This window comes from Sinocyclocheilus rhinocerous, unplaced genomic scaffold (genome assembly GCF_001515625.1).
Source record: "Sinocyclocheilus rhinocerous isolate Xijiao unplaced genomic scaffold, SAMN03320098_v1.1 scaffold88, whole genome shotgun sequence".
Taxonomy (NCBI): Eukaryota; Metazoa; Chordata; class Actinopteri; order Cypriniformes; family Cyprinidae; genus Sinocyclocheilus; species Sinocyclocheilus rhinocerous.
This window is the reverse complement of record NW_015652292.1, coordinates 215,693-242,149: the sequence shown is the minus strand read 5'-3', so window position 1 is coordinate 242,149 and position 26,457 is coordinate 215,693. Positions and strand designations below refer to the sequence as shown.

General features: G+C 39.2%; 2 protein-coding genes across 2 annotated transcripts in view; both read left to right on the top strand.

Annotated features, from left to right (window-relative positions):
* Positions 1-24,056, top strand: part of LOC107714433 (E3 ubiquitin-protein ligase TRIP12-like) — a 59,179-nt gene extending 35,123 nt beyond the window's left edge. The window contains exons 8-42 of the mRNA XM_016520265.1: positions 1,239-1,322; positions 2,463-2,558; positions 2,657-2,808; positions 3,761-3,796; positions 3,996-4,091; positions 4,426-4,518; positions 4,762-4,923; positions 5,165-5,233; positions 6,236-6,401; positions 6,583-6,700; positions 6,877-7,033; positions 7,134-7,287; positions 11,844-12,072; positions 12,284-12,402; positions 12,607-12,811; positions 12,910-13,010; positions 13,218-13,392; positions 13,550-13,691; positions 13,931-14,122; positions 14,437-14,588; positions 17,541-17,698; positions 17,788-17,861; positions 17,975-18,174; positions 18,313-18,440; positions 18,561-18,712; positions 20,181-20,323; positions 20,395-20,551; positions 20,674-20,772; positions 21,080-21,194; positions 21,337-21,491; positions 22,200-22,364; positions 22,469-22,633; positions 22,726-22,839; positions 23,529-23,622; positions 23,709-24,056. Coding sequence (XP_016375751.1) covers positions 1,239-1,322; positions 2,463-2,558; positions 2,657-2,808; positions 3,761-3,796; positions 3,996-4,091; positions 4,426-4,518; positions 4,762-4,923; positions 5,165-5,233; positions 6,236-6,401; positions 6,583-6,700; positions 6,877-7,033; positions 7,134-7,287; positions 11,844-12,072; positions 12,284-12,402; positions 12,607-12,811; positions 12,910-13,010; positions 13,218-13,392; positions 13,550-13,691; positions 13,931-14,122; positions 14,437-14,588; positions 17,541-17,698; positions 17,788-17,861; positions 17,975-18,174; positions 18,313-18,440; positions 18,561-18,712; positions 20,181-20,323; positions 20,395-20,551; positions 20,674-20,772; positions 21,080-21,194; positions 21,337-21,491; positions 22,200-22,364; positions 22,469-22,633; positions 22,726-22,839; positions 23,529-23,622; positions 23,709-23,905 — 4,814 coding nt within the window. The 3' untranslated portion in view covers positions 23,906-24,056. The remainder of the gene's footprint in view (positions 1-1,238; positions 1,323-2,462; positions 2,559-2,656; positions 2,809-3,760; positions 3,797-3,995; positions 4,092-4,425; positions 4,519-4,761; positions 4,924-5,164; positions 5,234-6,235; positions 6,402-6,582; positions 6,701-6,876; positions 7,034-7,133; positions 7,288-11,843; positions 12,073-12,283; positions 12,403-12,606; positions 12,812-12,909; positions 13,011-13,217; positions 13,393-13,549; positions 13,692-13,930; positions 14,123-14,436; positions 14,589-17,540; positions 17,699-17,787; positions 17,862-17,974; positions 18,175-18,312; positions 18,441-18,560; positions 18,713-20,180; positions 20,324-20,394; positions 20,552-20,673; positions 20,773-21,079; positions 21,195-21,336; positions 21,492-22,199; positions 22,365-22,468; positions 22,634-22,725; positions 22,840-23,528; positions 23,623-23,708) is intronic.
* On the top strand, positions 10,238-10,693 carry LOC107714447 (ATP-citrate synthase-like). Its single transcript, XM_016520280.1, has 2 exons — positions 10,238-10,363; positions 10,457-10,693. The coding sequence occupies exons 1-2, from the start codon at positions 10,265-10,267 to the stop codon at positions 10,616-10,618; spliced, it is 261 nt and encodes an 86-aa protein (XP_016375766.1). The 5' UTR covers positions 10,238-10,264; the 3' UTR covers positions 10,619-10,693.
* Positions 24,057-26,457: the final 2,401 nt, after the last annotated feature.

Genomic DNA, 26,457 nt, shown 5'->3' with positions numbered 1-26,457 from the left:
CTAAATAAAATAATTCATGCGCGTTCATATTCCCCGCTGCCGTAAGGTTAACAGTTTTATTCAAATGCTACGCATTTAGCCCTATGTGACGTCTGTTTTTATATTGTTTATCAACAGTATACATTTTTATATTGTTTGGATTAACTAGCCGAGTAGACAGATATGAATGTTTATTAACCATACTGAAAATAAGTAAATATTGTTAGCTGATGCTAACTGTCTAGCTAACAAGCTTGCTGGTGCTAATTTGAGGTAATTTTTAGATATAAAGTCCAAATATTTTTATTCAACCACCTAGATAGATTACATCTGGGGGAAAATAAAGGATGTGATGTTCAGAACATGGTAATTACAGTAATTATCAAAGTGGGAAGTGATGCCCTCTGGGGGCATTTGGCCAGGGGTGTTTTTACACCACAGACAAGGTTTGAGAAGAAAAAAATCATTATGAAAATCTAATTATATTTTCCTTAACATGTTCTTCCTAACTTCAGGCCTTATTCTCATGTCATATATAACTGTGATGTTCTGCAAAACAACAAGCTTTAAAACACTTTTTTCTTACTGGTGAAAATCAGATGGTCAAATCTGTTTTCTCTCAGGTACATCGCAGTGTAAGCTTCACAGTGAACATTACTACATCACTGTACTCTCACTGTACGGACTCTCGTCAACGTAGTCCGTATCAACAACAAAAATATATCTTGACTCCATATAGTGGTTATTTTGGGAAAATCCCAGGTATTTTGAGCAGCAGGATTATAAAAAATATGTGCTAATATAAAATTACATTACGTAGCTGTGCTAATATAAAATTAAATTAAGTAGCCTATATAAAATTGCAAAATAAATCTATCTATCAGTACTTTTTTACTTAAGTACATAAAAAATCGAGTACTTTTGTACTTTCACTCGAGTAAAATTGAAAAAGGAGTACTTTTGCTTTTACTGGAGTAATATTTTATTATATGTATCTGTACTTTTACTCAAGTACTTGATTTCTGTACTTCGTCCACCACTGATAATTTTTGACTGGCACATAACTGAACAAATGTAAACGGGTTAAGGCGGGGCCCCTGGGCTGCAGCCCATTCAAGCCCAATGGTAAGTCCGTCCATGATTGTATGCGATACTATGACCGTATGAGTTAAGAGCACAATGACTGTCTTAATGTCGGCATGAAATGTTTTATTGTATGTTGTGGCCTCCTATGCTCATTTTCTCTTTCTGCTGTGAAGCGTCTAGCTCAGTGGCTGGAGCTGTTGGCATGACCACCTCTGGAGAGAGTGAATCAGATGACTCTGAAATGGGAAGACTGCAAGGTATGTGTGCGGTAGTACTGTTACTCATGTACATACTATGTACTTCTTTTAGTAATTACAATTACTAGGTAACAACTAGGTACTAACCCTGAACCTACCCCTACCCCATGTAGTTACCTTATATCACCAGTACTTTCTTAGGTAGGTACACTAATGGCGCTTTTCCACTGCGTGGTACGACTCGGCTCGGTACGGCTCAGTACGGAGTGACGCAGGTAGTGACGATTCTCTCCGGCCAATCCGTGATCAGCAGAGTTTACACGTCACGTTTTGGTAACGGTACGGTTCGCTTGGAACCCCAACCGAGGTGGTACTAAAAAAAAGTACCAGGTACCAGGTACTGTACCCAGTGGAAAACCCCCAAAAAGTGACCCGTACGGAGCCGTACCGTGCCGTACCATGCAGTGGAAAAGCGCCATTAGTACACTGTAAGTACATGTAAGTTCACGTACTGTAAAATAAAGTGCAAACATGTGTGCTCTACCTGTTATTTCATTCATTTCATTGCAGTGTTTTTTAGAGTTTTTAGTTATTTGTGAAGATAATATAATTGTGTCTTCAGTGATATTGTTATTGTTTTTAGGTTTTTTTTCTTTTAATGAAAATATTCTTTCAGTTTAGTCAATGTCATGTCAATTCATTTTAACCAACGTTACTTTGATTCAAATGGCTTCTAATTTTAGTAGATAAAAATAATGTTTTAGTTGAAGGGAGTATTTAACTGAATATTCAAACATTTTATATTTAACTTTTTTGTTGTTAAAAGTAATTTAGTATCTTTAATCACTTAAATTTATTTAAAAATAATCTTGTGCATAGGATGTGTTTGGGTGCCACAAGAAAAGGACTTGAGTTTATCAGTGTTCATTCATTGTTCAGATTTAGCTCACATCTGTTTGAATGGGTCAATTCTCAACATAAATGACTGTGATTGAGTATTAAAAAAAAAAAATTTTTCAAATTTTTTTCTTCATAAAATACTGGTAGTGCACTGTAAACATGTAGATTTTTTTGTGGAATTATTGTCAAAATGCAAAATTTTTCTACTCATTTTTTTATCATTGACATCAAAGTGAATGAAAATGAAACAGAAACAACTAGTTGTAAGGTTTTATGTTTCCTTTTTTTCTCTCTCTACAGCTCTACTGGAGGCCAGGGGCCTTCCTCCTCACCTGTTTGGCCCATTTGGGCCCCGTATGTCTCAGCTGTTTCATAGGACCATCGGGAGTGGAGCTAGTGAGTGACATTGACTTATGTTTATGTCATTTTTGTGGGATGATTGAGTATTTCCTCTGCTCAACATGTCCGTCTTCTGTCTCTCTCTGCACTTGCAGGCTCAAAGGCACAACAGCTGCTGCAGGGGCTTCAGGCTACAGGAGATGAATCACAGCAGCTCCAGGCTGCTATAGAGATGTGCCAGCTGCTAGTGATGGGTAATGAGGAGACGCTGGGAGGATTCCCTGTCAAGAGCGTCGTACCTGCCCTGGTGAGTACTCTCCCTGCATAAAGAAATTCACCTGGACCTCGTCTGGTTTACACAGTAGTTTATTCTGGCCAAGAACTGCAGTATTAGACAGGAAGGAAAATATTATTCAAATTATCCACAAAATAATAATTTTAGAAAGTAGTTGCAGGGTATTTAAAGTCCTAAGCCTTTTATTTATTCAAATTTAAGGCCATAAATAGTAAAAAAATATTATGCAGAGTTGTGCGTTCAACAGGCTTGCAGTTTTCAGAGCAGTTTGCAATCAATGAACACTGTGCATTTATGCCAAACGATCACTTATGATCTGCTTTTGAAGAATTATGGCAGTGTTTACCTTATGGTGTTTATATCATACCTGCTAATTCTTGGCTTCCCTTCTAATAATGCTTTGTATACAGTGGTTAGAAGTGCCACAGTAGCATTTTCATTCAGCCGTCTGCCCTTTTTGTTTGTGAAAATGTACACAGTGTTAACTATATATTTAAAATGAATATGAATATAATCATTTATAATTGACTCATTCCTTTGGAAGAAAAAAAAAAAAAGGTTTAAAGGCTGAAATATGAGATTATTGATTATAGAGAGATTATAGTCTTTGCAACTTTACAGATCTTCTTTATGCACCAAGAGCTTGTAACACTCTAAAGAGAAAGGACAAAATGAAATCGCATCATATGACCCCTTTAAAAGTTTGGTGAAAACTTGTGTTCTTTGAGCTGTAAAGTTGTTTAAATCGTTGACTTTTTTTTTTCTTTTTTCTTTTCAGTAATTTTACTCTTTAGGATGTTATAGTAGACAGTGCCCTACCCTACCCAAATGGTATTAATTTAATTTGTGCAGGTCTTAAAGCTTAAAAACCCTTACATTTAAAAAACTTGTAGAAACCCTGGGTTGTTCTTGCCTTTCTCTTCTTACCCTCACATCCTACTTTCTTCTTGTCTTCTTTTTGTAGATCACACTATTACAGATGGAGCATAATTTTGATATTGTGAGTATTTCTGTGAGAGTTTCTGTGAGTGGGTGAATGTGTCCGTGCAGAGTCAGAACATTGTGCGAGCCGATCAAGGCCAACTGCAGAGAATCTGTCACCTGGCAATGATTTCAACCATCTATTCAGTCATTCAATTTTGACACTTAAAATTAGAGAATAACGTAATAACTGTTCACCCCATGTGTCCTTTCCTCAGATGAATCATGCATCTCGCGCCCTCACCTACATGATGGAGGCTCTGCCACGCTCCTCGGCTGTGGTGGTAGACGCCATCCCTGTCTTCCTGGAAAAGGTAAATTGCACCTCACCATTCCTTTGAAACCTGGCTGCCAATTATGTGGATGACATAATTAAAGGTGCTATATCAAGGAAAGCAGGTTTTTCTTTTGAAATAATAGTATAAATATAGACATCGAATTTTGCCCCGCTCACTTTTTAACAACTAAGTTGCAAAAACAAGTTACAACATCACAACCACTGTCAGGTATATAACCACTTACATTCACATATTCAGTGTCTGCCATCTTGATGGGAGTCTGACATTTCGTATATGAGGAAGTTCAGTCATGAAAAAGAGGTGTCTTTGTGTATGTTGTCTCAAATCCATGTTTCCCTTGTGTCCACAGCTTCAGGTAATACAGTTTATCGATGTGGCAGAGCAAGCTTTGACTGCCCTGGAGATGTTGTCACGGAGGCACAGCAAAGCCATCTTACAGGCTGTGAGTACTGATGCTTTCTGAGTGTCGTGTTACTTAATTACTAGATCAACCAATATGATAAGACACCAGTCAAACTGAATTAAATTTAATAATCACAAAAAAAAGTTCAAAGCATTAAAATAGAGTAGATGTGTGGACACAGGTGTGCTTTGAATGTGGAATCTGTTCTGTTGACCCCATTTGATTTATTACAGAAAATGACATTCCACTAAGGCTGTGCTGTTTTATTGAAAATGTCTATAGGGAGGTCTGGCTGACTGTTTGCTGTACTTGGAGTTCTTCAGCATCAATGCTCAGAGGAACGCATTAGCCATCGCTGCTAACTGCTGCCAGAGCATCACGACGGACGAGTTTCACTTCGTCGCTGACTCTCTGCCCCTGCTCACTCAGAGACTCACACACCAGGTGATGAGCTGAAACACAGCAGGCGTCTCATTCACATTCACAAGAGCAGATGCACGGCTGTTGTGTCTAGATGTGTAACACAAACATAAACACCCCACAAGGACGTAAGCGATATGTTTGCCGTAGTGTTACTGGTGTGAATCACACCTGTTTGACTTTCAGATGCTGGACTTTGGGTGTAAACAATAAAATCTGTCTACCTCAGGTGTATCAGCATTTTTATTATGACTTTTTTTTTCAGGATAAAAAATCGGTTGAAAGCACTTGTCTCTGTTTTGCCAGGCTGGTGGACAACTTTCAGCATGAGGAGGTGAGAAATGATTACTCGCACACACAAACACGGCAAATCTTATTAACCTTAAACCTGTGTCTGATCAATTTTAGCAAATTTGTTTGTTTAAATGGTTCATTTCAAGGGGAAAATAAGTAAATAAATCACTTAATGAGTTATCACTTACTGTTTCAGGAGTGCAAGTTTGCTGGATTTTTGCTTTTTTACTTTAAAACAGCTTTGTATTGTTACACTGTCAGTCATATATGTATTAAATCAACAGTGTGTACTCTTTCTCTGTTTTACCTGTACACAGATATCTGCTTTTGTTTGTCAGCAAAATGCTTTGCGTCATCCAGTGGACACTGCACAGCTCCAGGGCTTTCGTTAAAACCACAGATTTTGAACATCCACTTTTTTTATATTCCAAAAATGAATTGTGGGGGGTGTTAACAAAACAAAAGTTAACACCAGTTTTTTCTCTGCTTTTTTTTTTTTAGTCGTGTTTAGTCATCTTGCCTGCTGTGAAATTAGCCTTTTTTTCTGCTTTTCATTCTCATTTCTGGCCAGTCATTTAAAGTGCATTTTAGCAGATAATGTTTGTTGTTACATCTCTTTATTATTTATTAGGTAGCCGCAATAATTTAATTTGTGAGTTCAACTGATTCAATTTTAATATTTCATACAAATGGGCAGCATGTAGGTTTTTTCTTTATGTAATTATATAAATTCATATTTCCTCCATAAAGAGTATTTCAGAATTCCGTAGTTAAACACTACAGAATATGTATCTCAGATTTCATATTTATGATTTTTTTTTTTTTTGATTAAGCTGTGTTTTAAATTTGGTGAGAATAGAACACAAATTAAATTAATTCAACAATTTCATTTAAAAATTGCAAATGTCTTGTGAATCACTTCAAACTGATCAGTCAAAACAACTTGTTTGTGCATTGGCTGTCACTACTCTGGTATGCAAAACATTTTTGTGCATTTAGTGTGACCTCATTAACCGCTGCCCTGTGTGTCACTGTGTCACAGAACCTGTTACAGCAAGTGGCGTCACGGGACCTGCTGACCAACATCCAGCAGCTGCTGGTGCTCACTCCACCTGTGCTCAGCTCCGGCATGTTCATCATGGTAGTGCGCATGTTCTCTCTCATGTGCTCCAACTGCCCATGCCTGGCTGTGCAGCTCATGAAACAGAGTAAGTCACTCACATGCACGAATAGGCAGTCCTGTTTTTATTAGGAAATAAATGCCAACAATGAATGTGGTTCTTAAGAGCATTTTGTTTTGTACTTATTCAAGATGAAGATCGATATGTGGCCTGTTTTATGAACTTCAAGTAAATGTATATTGAGTGACTGCGATTTGTGTGTTTGTAGATATAGCAGAGACCCTGCGTTTCCTGCTCTGTGGCGCATCTAATGGGAGCTGTCAAGAGCAGATTGACCTCATTCCCAGAAGCCCCCAGGAGCTTTATGAACTCACCTCACTCATCTGGTATATGAAACCTCTCCTCGATCTGTGTGGTTCTGTCAGTGACATCTGATTAACATGCTCGGAGTAAACGGAGAAATTATTATGAAGCTTAAAGGATTAGTTCACTCCAAAATGAAAATTGTCATCATTGCTGTAATGAGTGTGTTTGATCACTGTGTTTTATCTCTATGCTGTAGTGAGCTGATGCCATGTCTGCCCAGAGAGGGCATCTTTGCGGTTGACGCCATGCTAAAGAAAGGCAGTGCTCAGACCACAGAGGGCGCCATCTGGCAGTGGAGAGATGACAGAGGCCTGTGGCACCCGTACAACCGCATTGACAGCCGCATCATTGAAGTATGTTCAGCGCAGTGCAGATGTAGTTTAACGTGGCATTGAGAAGACCAGTTAATAATTCAGAATCACCATTTGGTCTTAATTGCTCACTTTTTCTTAGACTGCACACCAGAATGGAGAAGACGAGATAAGTCTGTCGACACTCGGCCGTGTCTACACCATCGACTTCAACTCTATGCAGCAGATAAATGAAGACACTGGCACTGCCCGTGCCATTCAGAGAAAACCCAACCCTCTGGCCAACCCCAACACAGGTGCACATGCCACACTTATACTGTATTTAAAGGGTTAGTTCACCCAAAAATGAAAATTCTGTCATTAATTACTCACCCTCATGTCATTTTAAACCCGTAAGACCTTCGTTCATCTTCGGAACACAAATTAAGATATTTTTGATGAATTCTGAGAGCTCTCTGACCCTGTCATAGACAGCAATGTAATTACCACGATCAAGGTCCAGAAACGTAGCAAGGAGATCGTTAAAATAATCCATGTGACGTCAGTGGTTCAACCGTAATTTTACGAAGCTACGAGAATATTTTTTGTACGCAAAGAAAACAAAAATAATGACTATTCAACAATTTGTCTCCTCCACATCACCCTGGTGCCATTTTGGGGAGTATCCACTGAACGTAAACAGCGTATGCTATTCTGTGTCAGCTGCGTCACGCGGATACGTTGTTTTCGTTCAAATCAAAGCGTAAACAACGTAGAAAATCTAAAATATCTTAATTTGTGTTCCGAATATGAGAGATCGTTAAAATAATCCATGTGACGTCAGTGGTTCAACCGTAATTTTACGAAGCTACGAGAATATTTTTTGTACGCAAAGAAAACAAAAATAATGACTATTCAACAATTTGTCTCCTCCACATCACCCTGGTGCCATTTTGGGGAGTATCCACTGAACGTAAACAGCGTATGCTATTCTGTGTCAGCTGCGTCACGCGGATACGTTGTTTTCGTTCAAATCAAAGCGTAAACAACGTAGAAAATCTAAAATATCTTAATTTGTGTTCCGAAGATGAACGAAGGTCTTAGGGGTTTAGAACAACATGAGGGTGAGTAATTAATGACAGAATTTTCATTTTTGGGTGAACTAACCCTTTAATATTCAGTGAAAAATTGAGGGATTTTTCTTCAGATATCAATAACTAAAGTTGGAAAATGTCACAAAGTAATTAACAATAGTTTTAGAAATAAATGTGAATGACAAATGTAAAATAATGCCGCACTTTATTATTTCAGCACTTGTAATTAAGATAAATTAAAATGCATAAAAACACATGGCACTACTGACACTGATGCTATATTATTATTTTTTTAATATGAAATATATAATCTACAAGAAATGCAGAAAGACAAGAAATTGTCTTTTGAAGCAAGAGATTAGATGATCAGAAGCAAGATAAGCTATTAACATTTGTCACATTATCTTGGTGGACATTAACATTATGAAATTGATTAACGAGATCTACTTCACAGCATGTCGTCTTTGGAGTGCATGTTTGTTTGGATCGCCTTCAACTCTAAATATGATCTGCACAATTCAAAAGTTATCTCTTTTTATACAAAATGGCAAATTAAAGGCTTGTTCACACCGGGACGAATATCGCGCGTGCTTATCGCTGACGTTTAACATGACTAAACAAAGGGCGCCAATGTGAGTGTGCAAACCGACGCGCAATACGCAAGGTGTAAAAGCGTCATTTTATTAAAAAACGCCTCGGGCTCGTTTTTTTGGTTTGACGCCGCGTTAAAAACACCGGCCCGACCAATGAGATTGGCGCTTTTGTTCACGTGCCTGGAGTTGCTGAAGTTACGGTAAAACACGACTTGGTGGCGCTCAAGCACAAAACGGTCTTGCCGAGCACACATTGATACCTAACGACGAAGAGGAAGAAAGTTGTCCAAGAACATGCATCGAGGCAAGATGAATGTAGAGCTGCTGGTCTCATTGGTGTCTGAACACAAAGTTCATGCGCATGCTTTCTCCCCCGAACGTAAACAACGCTGATTACGTCGATTACGCTCTTGGGTACTCTCCAAAATGGCGGAAAACGTAACTCGGGGGAGAAGAATTGTTAATAAATTGTTATTTTTGTTTTCATTGTGCTCAAAAAGTATTCTCGTAGCTTCGCAAAAGTGAAGTTGAGCCACTGATGTCAAATGGACTGTTTTACCGTTGTTCTTACTACGTTTCTGGACCTGGGAAGTGGGAACAAAAATATCTTAATTTGTGTTCCGAAGATGAACGAAGGTCTTATGGGTTTGGAACGACATGAAGGTGAGTAATTAATGACAGAATTTTCATTTTATGGTGAACTAACCCTTTAAAGTTCTAATTGATATTTGTTGTGTCTTGTGTGACTGACCATATGATGCATATTGCACAATTACTTGTAAATATTATTGTTTTTTTCTTTGTTTTTTTTTGCCATAATGGTTTTCATAGAAACCCTCAAAATGAAATGTAAAAAAGACAAACTGTGCTTGCTTAGTAACTTGATTGTTCTTTGCCACAATAAGCTGTAATGTGGACCAGACTATTGTTCAGATGTGCACTATTTGTGCTATGGACATGAATGATACTTCATATCATGAGGCAAATTGAGCAGACTTGTGTTGTTTCTTCTATAGGTGTTCAGACTTAATGGTTTTCCATTTGTAGGTGATAAAACAGATAGGATAAAATCCAATAGAATATAACTTTATAACTGGGTATTTATATAAATCACGCAAGGTGATTTACTAAGGTTTGTGGTAGTCAATTTACTGTTTTTGCGCCATAATTTAACGTCCAAGAAGCATGTCTTAACCCATTTTGTGTCTGTGTTGTTAGTAGATCACATGCTCCTGATTATCATCGGCTCAGCTTGTTTGTGACCCTACATTAATTTGCGCTGCTCTTTTGGCCATTACAGAAATTATCTGTGTCTTTTAATATGTGCATTGTCAGTAGAACTTCTGTCAGTAGAAGTTCTGCAGAACTTTCCACTCCCATCAGGGCATTTTTGGGATTGCGCTCACGCTAATTTAACCTGTTTAGTAAATCTCACACTAAATCTTATAAACTGGTACTGAATAAAAAGAAAAAAGTGAGGAGAAAGGAGAAAACTCTAAACTGGTACTAAAACTTAAACAGGATGGTAATAACAGAATGCCAATCATGCGTTATTTTCTGTGTCCATATATGCAGTGGTCACTAAGGAAGGAGTGTACATCTTGGATATGGCAGCCAAAATTGATGCTACTGCAGACTATATCTGCAAGCCCAAGTGGGGTGATGTGGAGTTTCCTCCTCCATTTGGCAGAGAAGCTTATCCTGAGGTACAAGTGGACAAACATCATGCCATTGCACACAAATACCAGAGAGCAGGTGTTCTCTGGCTCAGATTTGCTTTGTTGCTGTTTTGTGTACAGGAAGCATACATAGCAGATCTTGATGCTAAGAGTGGCGCCAGTCTGAAACTCACCCTGCTGAATCCCAGAGGACGCATCTGGACCATGGTGGCCGGCGGCGGTGCATCAGTGGTGTACAGGTTGTGCTACCAACATCTTGGCCCTCAGTTAGATATTAGATAAACCAAGGGCATAAATATGGGTATGGATCAGCTGTGGCTCGTCTGTAGAGCCAACTGGGGCAAAGGCTTGCCAAAATATTAATCCACTAGAAAACATAGACCTCGATATAAACTGAATCAATCCTAATTTATGAACTCTTAAGGCTTGTTCACACCGGGACGAATATCGCGCGCGATTATCGCCGACGTTTAACGCCTCGTGACTAAACAAAGGGCGCCAATGTGATTGTGCACACCGACGCGCAAAACGCGAGGCGTAAAAGTGTAATTTTTTTTTTAAAACACCTCTGGCTCGTTTTTTTTGGTTTGCCGCACCGCGTTAAAAACTGGCCGACCAATGAGATTGGCGCTTTTGTTCACGTGCCTGGAGCTGCTGAAGTTACAGTAAAACACGACTTGGTGGCGCTCAAGCACAAAACAGTCTTTCCGAGCACACTACATTGATACCTAACGACGAAGAGGAAGTAAGTAGACCAAGAAGATGCATCGAGGCAAGATGAATGTAGAGCTGCTGGTCTCATTGGTGTCTGAACACAAAGGGCTTTATGACAAACGCGACAGCGACTACAAAAATCTCGATAAGAGGGAGTTGTTATGGAGAGGAATTGCAGATCAAATAGGATTCGATGTGTACCGGGGGCATTTCTGTTTTTCATTAAGCGCCATCTAATGTCAGGGAGTGAATTTGCATGTTCACACGGCTCATCGGCAGCAAAAATCGCTTGGGTATGAACACAAAAGACGTGTCGAAAAACGCCGGCGATAAGCACGCGTGATAATCGTCCCGGTGTGTATGAGTCTTAAGGCAAAAATTATGTACCTATCCTTGACTTTGTAACTTGTAAATCTTAACATTGAAACTGATGTTATTCTCTTATATTGTCGGCAAACATGCAGTACTCCAAGGCCAAAGTTTGTGAAAGACTTGGAAGTGTAGATAAGTAAAACCATTCATAGTAATCAAATAATTCTGGTGTAATGGAAGAAAAAAAGTCCACAAAGCAACTATCTGCGCCATTTAATCAGCAAATATGATATATTGGGCAGCCTCTACTGTCAAATAATTATGACCAGTGTGAAAACAAACACACTTACAATGGAATCAATAAACAGGGAATCTAATTTTATTTCCATAAATGGGGCACATTATCAAATTATAAAGATATTTAGCAAGAATAAAATGTTTTAAAATAATAAATTGTGTAAAACCGTGTCTGTCTTCACAGGAGGGCACTTGGAGGTGCGGCGAGAAGACGCACGCGCTCAGCTGATGAAAGAGGACCCTGAGCTGGCCAAGTGCTTCATAAAGACTCTGTTTGGGGTTCTGTATGAGGTGTACAGCTCCTCAGCTGGGCCTGCCGTCAGACACAAGTGCCTTAGAGCCATCCTCCGGATCATCTACTTCGCAGATGCAGAGCTGCTTAAAGACGTACTGCGCAACCATGCTGTGTCTAGGTCAGTCTGTGAATGCAGAGCTCTGTGTGAATGCAGGAAGATGTTAATTATCATCACACCACTGTCCTGGTGTTCGTTTGTGCACCTATTTCCATTTCACGATATAATTGTCTTCCATTTCAGTTTTACATGAAAGTGAAGATACATGGCTTATGCAAAGCTTGTTAGAGTATTTGTTTGGTTTTACTAATCCTGAACTTTTTGTCTGTAGCCACATTGCTTCCATGCTGTCCAGTCAGGACCTGAAGATTGTAGTGGGCTCTCTGCAGATGGCTGAGATCCTCATGCAGAAGCTTCCAGATGTGTTCAGTGTTTATTTCAGGCGGGAAGGTACTGGATCTGGTTTTTATGTTAGCTTCACACCAAACCTCTGCAGAAGTTACTTCAAAGAATCAAATCTCACTAGCTGTGGCAAGATTACTGAAAAACAAAAAGTTGTCTCCAACATTACATCATCCCCTGCAAAAACATATATTTGATTACAGTAATGCATTACACCCAACACTGCTGTTTTATCGCTCTTGTTCTGTTTAGGTGTTATGCACCAGGTAAAGAACCTCGCTGAATCCGAGGTGTTCCTCACCAGCCCTCCGAAAGCGTGCACCAGCGGGACAGCTAGTCTTTGCACCACCACCATCACCACAGCAACCACTACAGCAGCTTCTAACGTCACATCCGACTTAGGCTCGCCCAGTTTCCAACACAGCATGGACGACTCGCTGGACCTCAGTCCGCAGGGGTATAGAGCCACTCTCACACGCACCGTTACTGATCTAGAGTTTGCAGACTTGGCAACTAATGTCTTGCCATTTAAAGTTTGAACCCTCTGTTCTCTAGTAGGTTGAGTGATGTTCTGAAAAGAAAGCGCCTTCCTAAAAGAGGACCAAGGCGTCCCAAGTACTCCCCACCCAGAGACGATGACAAAGTGGATAATCAGGGTACGTAGTCCTTGTGTTGAGAATTACAGTGGTGCCAAAAGTACTTGATGTCTTATTTAATACAAAGACATTCATTCAGTTTTCAATGCTTTGTAGGTTCAACTGCTTTTTTTGGTGTCATGTTTTATTAGACCATTGCGCATGCTTTATTACACTTGTGACTGTTGTAAATGCTTTATTACCTTACTCTGCGTATCTCCTCCACAGCTAAGAGTCCTACAACCACACAGTCCCCCAAGTCCTCTTTCCTGGCCAGTTTGAATCCCAAGACCTGGGGTAAGCTGGGGACTCAGACAAACAGCTCCAACTCAGAGCCCTCGCGCACTGCAGGGGTCAGTGGTCTGGCACGAGTGCCGCCCAAGGACTCTGTTTCAAACAACAGGTAAAGCTACGTCTTTATTTGTGTTCTGATTTTTTTTATAATGTAATTAGGTTGTCACTGTCATTCTTCAGACTCTTAGTTATAATTCGAGGTTGCAAAATACAAGTTCTTTTGATATCCATAGTTAATTTTTTGGACATTATTTATTTTGGAATAGGGATAAGATAAAGGCTTGGATAAAAGAACAAGCCAGCAAGTTTGTGGAGTGTTACTTTAATTCTGAGAGCTTGAATGGAAGCAACCCTGCACTGAACGTCCTGCAAAGACTCTGTACTGCCACAGAACAACTGAACCTGCAGGTAACCCCAGACACAAAGTTAGCATTTGTAGCCGTTATAAAGCAGTTATTATGCTGATTCTATCATGCTGCCTAATTTAAATGTTTTACCACAGAAGCAATAAGCATGTTATGAAGCACTTTATGATGCTGTTTATCACTTTTTAATGTGTACGGTTTAGAAAGAAAACCAGATTTGAGTTTTTGTTGTCCAGTGGAATGTATTCTTTCTCTCAAACTGTGTTTTTATGCATGTTTCAGGTTGACAGTGGTGTAGAGTGTCTAGAGGAGATAAGCAGTATTGTATCTGAATCAGACGTGTCCTCCTTTGAGATCCAGCACAGTGGGCTTGTGAAGCAGCTGTTGTTGTATTTGACATCAAACAGTGAACGGGACACTATCAGTAGAGACGAGAGAATCAAGAGGTTCCTGCATGTGTTCTTTGGCTGCCCGGTTAGTGACACTTGAAAAAACACATACAGCTTCCTGTCCCTCACAATGCTGATTTTCCTGCTTTTTCTCCAAATACTATCAATTACTTTTAGCTGAGCTATTGGCACAGCCTACCCCAAAGCATCTCTGACACTGAAATTTATAGGAATATGTATGTATGTTATATAGAGACAGCAAGGCAACTCACTTGGTTTTGTAACAGTGTTACACTTTTCCCTTAGCACTGAATGTATTTGACACGTTAATTGGGCTGTTTGTTTGTAGTAGTTACTGGTGTGATCAGTGTGACTCGTTGTTTGTTATATGTGATTCAGATACCAGGGCAGGAACCTCTGGGACGTTTGGACCCAACAGAGAATGGCCCACTGCTGGCATTGGTGCACAAGATGAACAACTGCCTTAGTCAGATGGAACAGTTTCCTGTTAAAGTGCATGATTTTCCCAGTGGGAACGGCAATGGAAGCAGGTAATTCCCTCTGTACTCTCTTCTTTAATGTTCTTGTTGTAAATACATCCATTTATCTTTCTTTCATATTCTACTTTTTTTTTTATTATAATGGATTCAAACCAAAAGCTATGATTATATGTAACCTTGGACCACAAAACCAGTTTAAAAGGGTCAATGTTTTGAAATTGAGATTTATACATCATCTGAAAGCTGAATAAATAAGCTTTCCATTGATGTATGGTTTATGATAGGACAATATTTGGCTGAGATACAACTACAGTAGTCAACATTTGAAGTGGATAAAAAAAAGTTCATCAGTTGTCCTAAGACAAGAATGCATTTTGGTTTTAGGACAACTTTGATGATGAAAGGTTTTGATCCACTTCAAATATTGACTTGTGTATTTGAAAATCTGGAATCTGAGGGTGCAAAAAATAAAAATATTGAGAAAATTGCCTTTAAAGTTGTCCAAATTAAGTTCTTAGCAATGTAAATTACTAGGGGTGTCCCCGACAAAGGATTTTCATAGTCGAATCGGAATTTTCGAATCTTGCCGATAGTTGACTGATAGTCGAATCATATGTTTGGGGGCGGGGCAAAATACATTACCAAGAGTCAAGTCAAACATTCGACAGTCATAATTACTGACGTTAACGGACGCCTCGCAGATACAAACGGGGTAAATAATGTTTTATGTTTTGATTAAAGTATAGTTAACATTAAACGTCAGCGAAACCCTACGAATTCACAACATTTTTTACAACAGTGCTCTCATTATAACGTTCTGTATATGACAGTAGTTATTAATGTTCTGCATTTCTGTTTTGAGCTGCGCGCGCTGAAGATCACCAGTGGAGTGAAGCATCTGATAGCAGGTTTTAAATAAATGGGATTTAACTGATCATTTATCTCATATATAATAAGCTACGTTATTTATACAACATTACGCTAATATTACGACTTACAGGCTACCTGCACAAAATCCCCCGAATGCAGAAGTGAACGTTTCTGCACGGCTCTGAATGAACTCCTTTTGTGGACGCGTTCTTCGCGTAACAACGTGCAGAAATGCGGCAACTAAACTCTAAAAATTCACAGCTTTTTATTATAATAGTGTTCTCATTATGTATATGACAGTCCCAGTCATAGTTATTAATATTCTGCATTGTTGTTTGTCCTGCTTGCGCTGCGTGCTGAAGAGATAATCACCGTAGTTCTACAATGAAGTGCTTTACTGCAGCGTAACTCAACCAAATGCATCTTATATGAGATAAATAATATATACATGTTATATATAAACCGGCTGAAATGTTTTGAAATCACTTGTACCCTACGTGATCGAAAAAATCCAGTCTCTCACTCTGCATGTGTCAGTTTGTGTCTTGTTAAAGATTTAAATTCCTGCCGCCAAGATGCTTCTCTGTCGGTCACGGGTTATGGAAAGTCAAACTTAAATCTATAGGGTTGGTTGGATTTATTCATGCACGTTAAAATATTTATTTAAAGCTTCTTTCTTTTCAGATTCATTAACAGCAATATCTTAATAGGCTGTATATTAACTTATTGGGAGAAAACCGGTAGTTCTATGTGAAATAGGGCTGTCAAAATGACTGAAAAACTAAATTCGAATTTTCTACTTAAATATTATCAAAATTCGAATTATATTCGAATTTAAAAGGCATAATTTCAGTTGGGGGAAAAAAGATTTTGGCATCTATCCTGAGGCCACAAGAGGGCACATCGAGCAAAATAGTATGCACATTTCTTCAAAGCGTAATAAAATAACACGACTATCTTTGAAAAGTGTATAATGTTTCAAATAATGTTTATAAACCATATATAATTAATAAAGTTGCTTAAACAATTAGAAAAAAAAACAGCACCATGCATGTATAGTTTAATACAAAGGACCGAAAACCAATCACAAAGAGTAGGCTACTTTCTTCATTTAAAAACATGAGATACAGTGAGATGGGGAAAAACCGCCATAACGTCTTTGACGTTTTTTAAAAGTTGAACTTGCATTAATTTTACATGGCTTTCTAAACATGCCGCTCTCTGCGAGATGCGAGTGCAACGCTGATAGATGTCCCTCTAGAAAATGTGATAAATATGCTTTCTGTGTGAACGGCTTGGTTTCAGTTTTGACGTAAACAACATCTTCTCCACACTGATGCTCTCGTTTTCCGCAATATATGAATGAACAACGTAGCAGCGCCGCATCTAGTGGGTTCAACTGGATAGGCTAACAAAAGCATTAAAATCAATCAATGACACATACATCGTCATCGCATCTCGTGCGCCACTGATAAGGCTGCCTGACGGCTGATGCAGACCTTAAATTCGAATGCTACGTTTTTGCATTCGAATGTGTATTTTTTTTTTTTTTTTATGCGACGAATATTCGAAATTCTAATTTTTTTTTTGACAGCCCTAATGTGAAATCAGACATTTGAGCAGCCCCATATATAGCCAAAATGGCATGATCATAACACCTTTGCGAATATTCGACTGTGAGATTGGTAGTCGAATCAGGCTCCTGCTATCGAAGCATCGAATCGTCGACTATTTGGGGTCACACCTATAGATTACTAATCAAAAATTAAGTTTTGATATTTATGGTAGGAAATTTACAAAATATCTTCATGGAACATGATCTTTACTTTATATCCTAATGATTTTTGGCATAAAAGAAAAATCGATAATTTTGACCCATACGTTCGCTATTGCTACAAATACACCCCTGCTACTTATGACTGGTTTTGTAGTCCAGGGTCACATATAACAAATTAATGAGTCTGACTTTGATGGAAAAAATGCTGCTTTAAAGCAATTTAAAACATAAGTTTAAAATTGTAATACAAACTTGATGTATTTTTTATGGATGCAAACAAAAGATTTAATATGGTAACAATCTACATGTTTTTATATATTTTTATCTCATGCTGATTGTTATTCTTTTGTTTGCAGGGGTTCACAAGCCCTTAAGTTCTTCAACACACATCAGCTGAAGTGCCAGCTGCAAAGACACCCAGACTGCACCAATGTAAAGCAGTGGAAGGGTGGGCCAGTCAAAATTGACCCCTTGGCCCTGGTACAGGCTATTGAGAGATACCTTGTGGTTAGAGGTAAACACACAAGAATCTGAAAATGATGTTCTCAGTTCTCTGGTTTCTGAGTTCTCAGATGAGATGGTTGACTTTTGCGGTCTCAACAGGGTATGGAAGGATCAGGGAGGAGGATGAAGACAGTGATGATGATGGTTCTGATGATGAGATTGATGAATCTTTGGTATGGATGATTGTTTTCATGATAATATTTACTTAGTAACTGTGATCAAAATGGCATACTGTGTGTAGTAGTATGCACTTTTTTTTAATACTGTGGACTACCGTTTCCCAAAGGCTGCCCAGTTCTTGAATTCTGGGAGTGTACGTCACAGGCTGCAGTTCTACATAGGAGAGCACCTGCTGCCGTACAACATGACTGTTTATCAGGCTGTCAGGCAGTTCAGCTTGCAGGCTGAGGAGGAGCGAGAGAGCACAGATGATGAAGCAAATCCTCTGGGACGGGCTGGCATCTGGACCAAAACACACACTATATGGTACACAACTTGCACGCCATTTTCTCACTCTGCACAATCACTAATGTTTGCCTTTTCCATGAATGTGATACAAGTCTGCAACCCTATTATTTGAACTATTTTGTATTCATAGTGCGTGTTAATATATATTTGTTACAGGTATAAGCCAGTCAGAGAGGATGAAGAGGGCTGTAAAGACGCTGTCGGAGGGAAGAGGGGTCGCGCACAGACGGCTCCCACTAAAACCTCCCCTCGAAATGCCAAGAAACAGGACGAACTGTGGCATGGTAGGGGAATATCATGTGCATTTGTGTACTGATAACCTATAAAAGCTGTATAGGAGTTTAATAAGGGACTGCCTTGGAATCCATCTTTATTCAGACTATATTTGTTTTTTGTGTTTTCAGAGGGTGTGTGTCCCAGTGTGACAAACCCATTAGAGTCATACCTCATTAGTGATCCTCCAGAGGGCATCACTTTTGATGATCCTTCAATGGAGGTGATTCTGCTGCTGAGGGTCCTGCACTCCATCAGTAGATACTGGTTCTACCTGTACGATGTGAGTACCATATTCAAGAACACTTGCATTCATACAAAAAGCACAGGTACAATAACAGAACCTCTATCAAGAATGTATGCTTAATTATGATAATTAAAAACATGGATGGTTCTAAAATAGACTTCATTTTCTTTTTTCCTCTTTGATTTTGGTGTGAAATGTGACCTGGGGCCTGTTCCATAAAACAGGCTTATACCAAATAAGCCAGGCTTATTTCAGTTAGTCTGACTTATTTTGAACCAAGGGCCAGTTGCATAAACTTAGCCACCATGTTAAGACTGTGTCTTAAGAACTAGTTTGACCAACTAGCAGTGGCCAAGGGGGTAATCAGTCTTACTTTTCCAATACAAATAAGACCAATCTTCCTTTTCATAATTTATAATTCATGAATTATAAAAGTTATGACCAGTCTTGAAGAAAAACAATTAGATGACTAACTTTTTAAGACTAATCTAAACAAACTAATGCAACCTGCCCCTGGCTTATTTGGTAAACTTGTTTTATGAAACAGGCCCTTGACCGCGATCGCGCCATGCAGCGCCTGCTCGACACCAACCCAGAGATTAACCAGTCTGACTCGCAAGACAGCCGTGTCGCTCCACGCCTTGACAGGAAGAAGGTTGCCCTAAAATTCCTGTTTAAGCATTTGCATGCTGTAATTGCTTAATATATGCCATAGCAGAGGTATGTATTCACAAACAACTTTCTAACATTCTCTTATTCGTTGTTTTGTATGTATAGAGAACGATAAACCGTGATGAGCTCCTGAAGCAAGCAGAGTCAGTAATGCAAGACCTCGGGAGTTCCAGAGCTATGCTGGAAATTCAATACGAGAACGAGGTATGCATGACTGACGATTAGGCCGGAAACATAATCTACACAAATTCTTGGCCAGTGCATTTCAACCGTGTCGTTTGTGTTCTTGCGTTACTGTGTTACAGTAACAAACAGGAGGCCCTGAGGATGTGGTGGTGTTCTGGTAGCTCGCTATAAACATACTGACTGTTTGCCACCACTGTTATTTCACTAGCCCATGGAGTCTGTGTATTTCAGCCAGTGCAATTTTAAACAAGTCTATCTGTTTCTGCTCAGAGTCCACTTTTCTGTCAGTCTTGTTTGATTTATGCCTGACTTCTCTCTGTCTCAGGTGGGAACAGGCCTCGGACCTACGCAAGAGTTCTATGCTCTGGTGTCTCAGGAGTTGCAGAGGGCCGATTTGGGTCTTTGGAGAGGAGAGGAAGTCACTCTCTCCAACCCTAAAGGTAACTGTCATAATATTTGTCAATTTTGAGCACTGTTTCCAGTGTAACGCAAATAGCATTATACTGATGTTAATGCAACCTGCCCCTGGCTTATTTGGTAAACTTGTTTTATGAAACAGGCCCCTGGACATATTTCAGCGAGATTCACCCAATAATAAAGCAATCAAATAGAGTAGACTTTACATTCATCTGTCTCTTTTCCCCAGAATGCTGCATGTAAAGAGATCATTCCCACTGGTGAGTTTATTAACAGTAAACTGACAGCAAAGGCCAACAGACAGTTGCAGGATCCGCTGGTCATCATGACAGGGAACATCCCCACCTGGCTCACTGAGCTCGGCAAGACCAGGTACTGCAAACTCTTCATCTCATTCGTCTTAAATCTGTACTTTTTTACACCTCTAATCTTCTCTCTTCTAGTCCATTCTTTTTCCCGTTTGACACGCGGCAGATGCTCTTCTACGTGACGGCGTTTGACCGCGATCGCGCCATGCAGCGCCTGCTCGACACCAACCCAGAGATTAACCAGTCTGACTCGCAAGACAGCCGTGTCGCTCCACGCCTTGACAGGAAGAAGGTTGCCCTAAAATTCCTGTTTAAGCATTTGCATGCTGTAATTGCTTAATATATGCCATAGCAGAGGTATGTATTCACAAACAACTTTCTAACATTCTCTTATTCGTTGTTTTGTATGTATAGAGAACGATAAACCGTGATGAGCTCCTGAAGCAAGCAGAGTCAGTAATGCAAGACCTCGGGAGTTCCAGAGCTATGCTGGAAATTCAATACGAGAACGAGGTATGCATGACTGACGATTAGGCCGGAAACATAATCTACACAAATTCTTGGCCAGTGCATTTCAACCGTGTCGTTTGTGTTCTTGCGTTACTGTGTTACAGTAACAAACAGGAGGCCCTGAGGATGTGGTGGTGTTCTGGTAGCTCGCTATAAACATACTGACTGTTTGCCACCACTGTTATTTCACTAGCCCATGGAGTCTGTGTATTTCAGCCAGTGCAATTTTAAACAAGTCTATCTGTTTCTGCTCAGAGTCCACTTTTCTGTCAGTCTTGTTTGATTTATGCCTGACTTCTCTCTGTCTCAGGTGGGAACAGGCCTCGGACCTACGCAAGAGTTCTATGCTCTGGTGTCTCAGGAGTTGCAGAGGGCCGATTTGGGTCTTTGGAGAGGAGAGGAAGTCACTCTCTCCAACCCTAAAGGTAACTGTCATAATATTTGTCAATTTTGAGCACTGTTTCCAGTGTAACGCAAATAGCATTATACTGATGTTCACTAAGCTTGTTTCGTCTGTCTGTCTCTCTCTCTCTCTCTCTCACACACACTCTGTCTGTCTCTGAGCAGGAAGGCAGGAGGGTACCAAGTATATGTTCAGTTCCAGAGGGTTGTTTGCTGTACCGTTTGGACGAACTACCAAACCAGCTCACATCGCCAAGATCAAAATGAAGTTCCGTTTTCTTGGAAAACTGATGGCTAAAGCGATCATGGACTTCAGATTGGTACGTTTACTCATGACAAAATGACTTGAATACATAAAAAAAAAAAAAAAAACTAAAACTAAAAAAATATTTTTCTTTCAAGAATTTCAATTAGGGGTGATGCAATATACTGGAATCAACGACAGCCATACTAAAAAAAATGAAATCTTGATATGTGAAAACTACACAAGTTCTAGTAACAATCTGCTTGACACTCCAACATAGTAGATGGCAGTATTGCACCTTAATGCTGGTTGCCACCCATCATAAAACAGACAAAAATGATCCATACCATCTTTTTGTATGCTTTTGTGCAGTTATGGTTACTAACTCACTCTCTGCTTTCCTACACTCGTATTTAAAGTGTGATAAAATGTAAAGATGAATTTGAGTGACATTGTTTTTCCAAACTTCTATAGATATAGCAATAATATTATTGTGTAGTCTTTTGGCCATGTTCATCATGCAGTGAAAATATGACACCATGACACCTTCCTCTTCTGCTGGTAAAATAGTCATATGATAACTAATATCATCACTGCAACACACAAACACACACGCAGCATTAGCTGGTTTTGGTTTGCACAGGACGCTCTCTGGCAGTTTTTTGGAATGAAGCTCAGTTTGTTTGTTTTTCCCAATCATTTAATACCTCCAGACACAAATATATCATGAGAATATCATGTCATTGAATCTTGTTAATTGAGGTGTGGTTTTTTTTGTCTCTAGTTGGACTTGCCTCTTGGTTTTCCATTCTATAAGTGGATGCTGAGGCACGAGTCCTCTGTCAGCTCTCATGACCTGGTCAACATTGATCCTGGCGTCGCCAAATCCATCCAGCACCTGGAGGACATCATCCGCCAGAAGAAGAGAATAGAGCAGGACCGATCACATGTGAGTACTGGCCGCTAACTACATAACACATGGCGACCTGAAACATTCAAAACCAACCAACACCTGAACTGTTTTTTTGTATTGTAACTGTTTGTATTTGTCAGACACGGGAGACCGTACAGCAGGCCTTGGAGAGTCTCAACATGAACGGCTGCTCGGTGGAAGATCTGGGCCTGGACTTCACTCTGCCTGGATTCCCAAACATCGAGTTGAAGAAAGGGGGCAAAGACGTGCCAGTCACCATTCACAACCTGGAGGAATACCTCAGAGTAGGGGACTGAATAACCTGACACATGTCATCATTTGTATAGCCTGAATAAACCGCTCTTACTTCACCGCCTCTTGTTCCGTCTGTCTGTAGTTGGTGGTCTACTGGACACTCAATGAGGGCGTCTCTCGGCAGTTTGAGTCGTTTAGGGAAGGATTTGAGTCTGTCTTCCCTCTGCATCACCTGCAGTACTTCTATCCTGAAGAGGTGAGCGCTTTCAACAGTTTAGTCATTCAGTTTTAAAGACCAAGCACTGAAGGTGCCACAATGGTGTGCCAAAGGTGTCATGAATGGAGAATTCAAACTTTACCTAATCTTTTTACACATAAGTAGACATTGTTTTGATATGTAAGAACTGTGTACAGTTAGACAGTCTTTGTCACAAAACCATAGGGCTGGGTATCGTTCAAAAATTTACCGATACCGATACCTTGACTTCGATACCGGTTCCTGAACAGTACTTTTTTCGATACCAATTTTATGAAATCAATTTTAACAATATTACATTATCTACAAAAAAAAACTTGGCTCACTGACGCTGATGAGATTAACCCCTTAGGTATCGAAATTTGGTACCGAACAACGAGACGTTTTTCGATACTCGATGGTATCGAGGCTATTCGGTCGGTGCCTAAAAAGTATTTAACGCGATACCCAGCCCTACAAAACCATTAATTGCCATTTATGCGTTTGTAACTCAAGCCAGTGACTAAACTGTCAACTTCTTAGTATCAATAAAATATGCAATTAATCAAATTCTGATTTAATTATATACAGAAAGTAGTGCTGGGCGGTATGACCAAAAATGTATATCACGGTATTTTTCTAAATTATACCGGTTTAACGGTACATGACGGTATTTTTTTTTCATGCATGACCGGGTGTTAACCATATTTTGGTTCCTGTTTGAGGTGCTGAGCAGTTTTGATGCAGAGCAGCAGAGACTTTTCCTGCAGTTTGTCACAGGCAGCCCCAGACTTCCTGTCGGAGGTGAGGAACCATTTCAATCCACAGAGCATCAGCCGTCAGGGAGATATTTTCAGATAACGTGGCCTCCATCTTTGTTTTCTTCTCAGGATTCCGGAGTTTAAACCCTCCCCTCACCATCGTTCGGAAGACGTTCGAGTCGACGGAGAACCCGGACGACTTCCTTCCGTCAGTGATGACGTGTGTGAACTACCTGAAACTGCCGGATTACTCCAGCATCGAGATCATGCGCGAGAAACTGTTGATTGCTGCGCGCGAGGGCCAGCAGTCTTTCCATCTGTCTTGATCTCACCCTCCTGCACCCTCTCACTCAAAATGGCCTTTAATCAACTCACTGCAGAACCACACAAATCGTGACTTCTTCCTTTAGAGTTCCTCTTCCTCTTTCATTTTTTCCTGCCCTTTTTCTTTTCTTTCCTTTTTTTTTTTTTTTTTTTAAACAATCCTCTTTGAAATTTTGAAGTACATTTTGTTTATTGTATTTATTTATTTATTTTTCTATTTTGAATATAATAAAATTGTGGATCTTTTACTTGAGTTGAATAAAAATTAAGTATTCAACTTCACTACATTTATTTTTCATCACAAGTAAAAAAAAAAATAAAAAAAAAAGAGAAGAAAACATTTTTTTTAAAAAATGAAACTTCAGAGCAGATCATAAAATATATCCGTAGTTGATAGATGTTCAAGCCGAAAAAAAGAGGAGAAAATCTGGGTGACGTTTTAAAACTTGCGTTGCTGTCTGATGTATCAAGAAAAAAAGGGATGTTTTTTTTTTTTCTCTCCTGGTGAATGACATCTTCACTGTGTGTTCCTGTTAGGGAGGGGGCATCCATTAAGCCAGCGAGGGTTCCTATAGCTCCAAAGATCATTTGTACAGACATTTGCAGATTTTGCTTATTCGACACATTTGATAGAATAGCTGTGTGCTCTCCTGCCCAGTTTCCCCTCTGTTCTGTATTATAACCCCGAACGTCTTGTTACATTTTGGTTCCACTTTAATTTCTCTTGTGTCTTTTTATTTGAGAGAATTTTGAACGTGTAAGAGAGTTCCAGTTGGTTGAATGCGGGTAGTGTTGGAAGTGTAGTATCTTTATTATATTATTATTATAATTATTATTATTATTTTGGTTTGTTTTTTGTTTTTTTAACCCGTTGAAATTGTTTTCTGGCCGACATTTCACATAAAGTGTCAGCTCCATGTTGAAAAGATGTATCCATTGTGTTGGATGAATAGACTCCTATATGGACCACAGCTCTTTTTTTTAAGGAAGATTAATATGTTCAAACATCAGTACACAGTAAGTGGTGTTTTTATTATTATTATTATTATTATTATTATTATTTGTTTTTGTTTTTTTTAACCCAAGTTGAAATTGTTTTCTGGCCGACATTTCTCATAAAGTGTCAGCTCCCATGTTGAAAAGATGTATCCATTGTGTTGGATGAATAGACTCCTATATGGTTATAGTAGTGTGCCTCTGCTGGACTTCTGGGGACTTGAGGTCTTAATGATGGGCCTGCTGAAGTTGCTTGGCTGGTGAAGCCGGGCTTTATTCCCGTAATGTAGCTGAGCACAAGAAATTCATTTAAAAGAATTGGCTGGTCTTATTTTATGGTTTCATGGCCAGATAGCATTTCAGAAAAAAAAAAAAAAAAAAAGTTCATTAAATAAAATAAAGTTTATATGCAGTTTTCACACCCGGTTTGAGGTGGGATTGTCTGCTTTTTTGTTTAATTTTCTATTGTTTCTTTTTTTCCTCTTGCTGTAGTTTATTTTTGCACTGCTGGCTTGGAACAAACCGTGGTGTGCTCTGCAGTCTGTGGCCAGGAGGAGGTGCTGCTGTGCGCTCTCCTGTCCTCATTGTTCATGTGCTGGTTTCTAAGATCTGCAATAATTTACTGCATCAGGTTCATGTTTTTACCTGAACATAAATAAAGTAATTGTTTGACTCAGTCTGTGCTGGTGTTGGTTAAAGTCTAAAATGAACATAGTCAAGGGTCAAAAGCAAATGAGTAGTTGCCTTTAGTCAGTGAAGTGTATGATACTGAATGAGCAGTATATGAGTTAAAGATGAAATAATTTAGCTAGTTACAGATATGACAGAAATGCAATTCATTTGCTGTATTTGAGCTATGAATATTGGTTTGTGTGCTTATTTGGGGAGGGTGTGCATTTGAAATGCCAACAAAAGCATCAGGCAGTAACTGATATGTGACCCTGGACCACAAAACCAGTCATAAGGGTCAATTTTTCGAAATTGAGATTTATGCAACATATGAAAGCTGAATAAATAAGCTTTCCATTGATGTATGGTTTGTTAGGATAGGACCATATTTGGACAAGATACAGCAATTTGAAAATCTGTGATGTAAGGGTGCAAAAAAATCAAAATATTGAGAAAATCACCTTTAAAGTTGTCCAAATGAAGTTCTTAGCAATGCATATTACTAATCAAAAATTAAGTTTTGATATTTACAGTAGGAAATTTACCAAATATCTTCAAGGAACATGATCTTTACTTAATATCGTAATGATGTTTGGCATAAAAGAAAAATCTATAATTTTGACCCATACAATGTATTTTTGGCTATTGCTACAAATATACCCCAGCGACTTAAGACTGATTTTGTGGTCCAGGGTCACATATATGTGGTTGAAAACCTTCTCACTATGAAAATAGCCACAGAAGCTGGCATGGCATTAAAAAAACAATCAAACCTTTGTTTTGGGCTGTGTTCAGATTTGAATACTAGCTTATTGCACAGTGTATAGACAGTATACTTCCTACTGTTTAAAAATAGTATTGCTGTTGGAAACAATAAATATTTTTAAAA

What these genes read in the sequence shown, in the direction of transcription:
- LOC107714447 (XM_016520280.1), top strand. Translation starts at nt 10,265, where the DNA reads ATGGCAGCCAAAATTGATGCTACTGCAGACTATATCTGCAAGCCCAAG. An exon ending in GCAGAGAAGCTTATCCTGAG is followed by an intron (nt 10,364 to 10,456) that starts GTACAAGTGGAC and finishes TTTTGTGTACAG; the next exon opens with GAAGCATACATAGCAGATCT.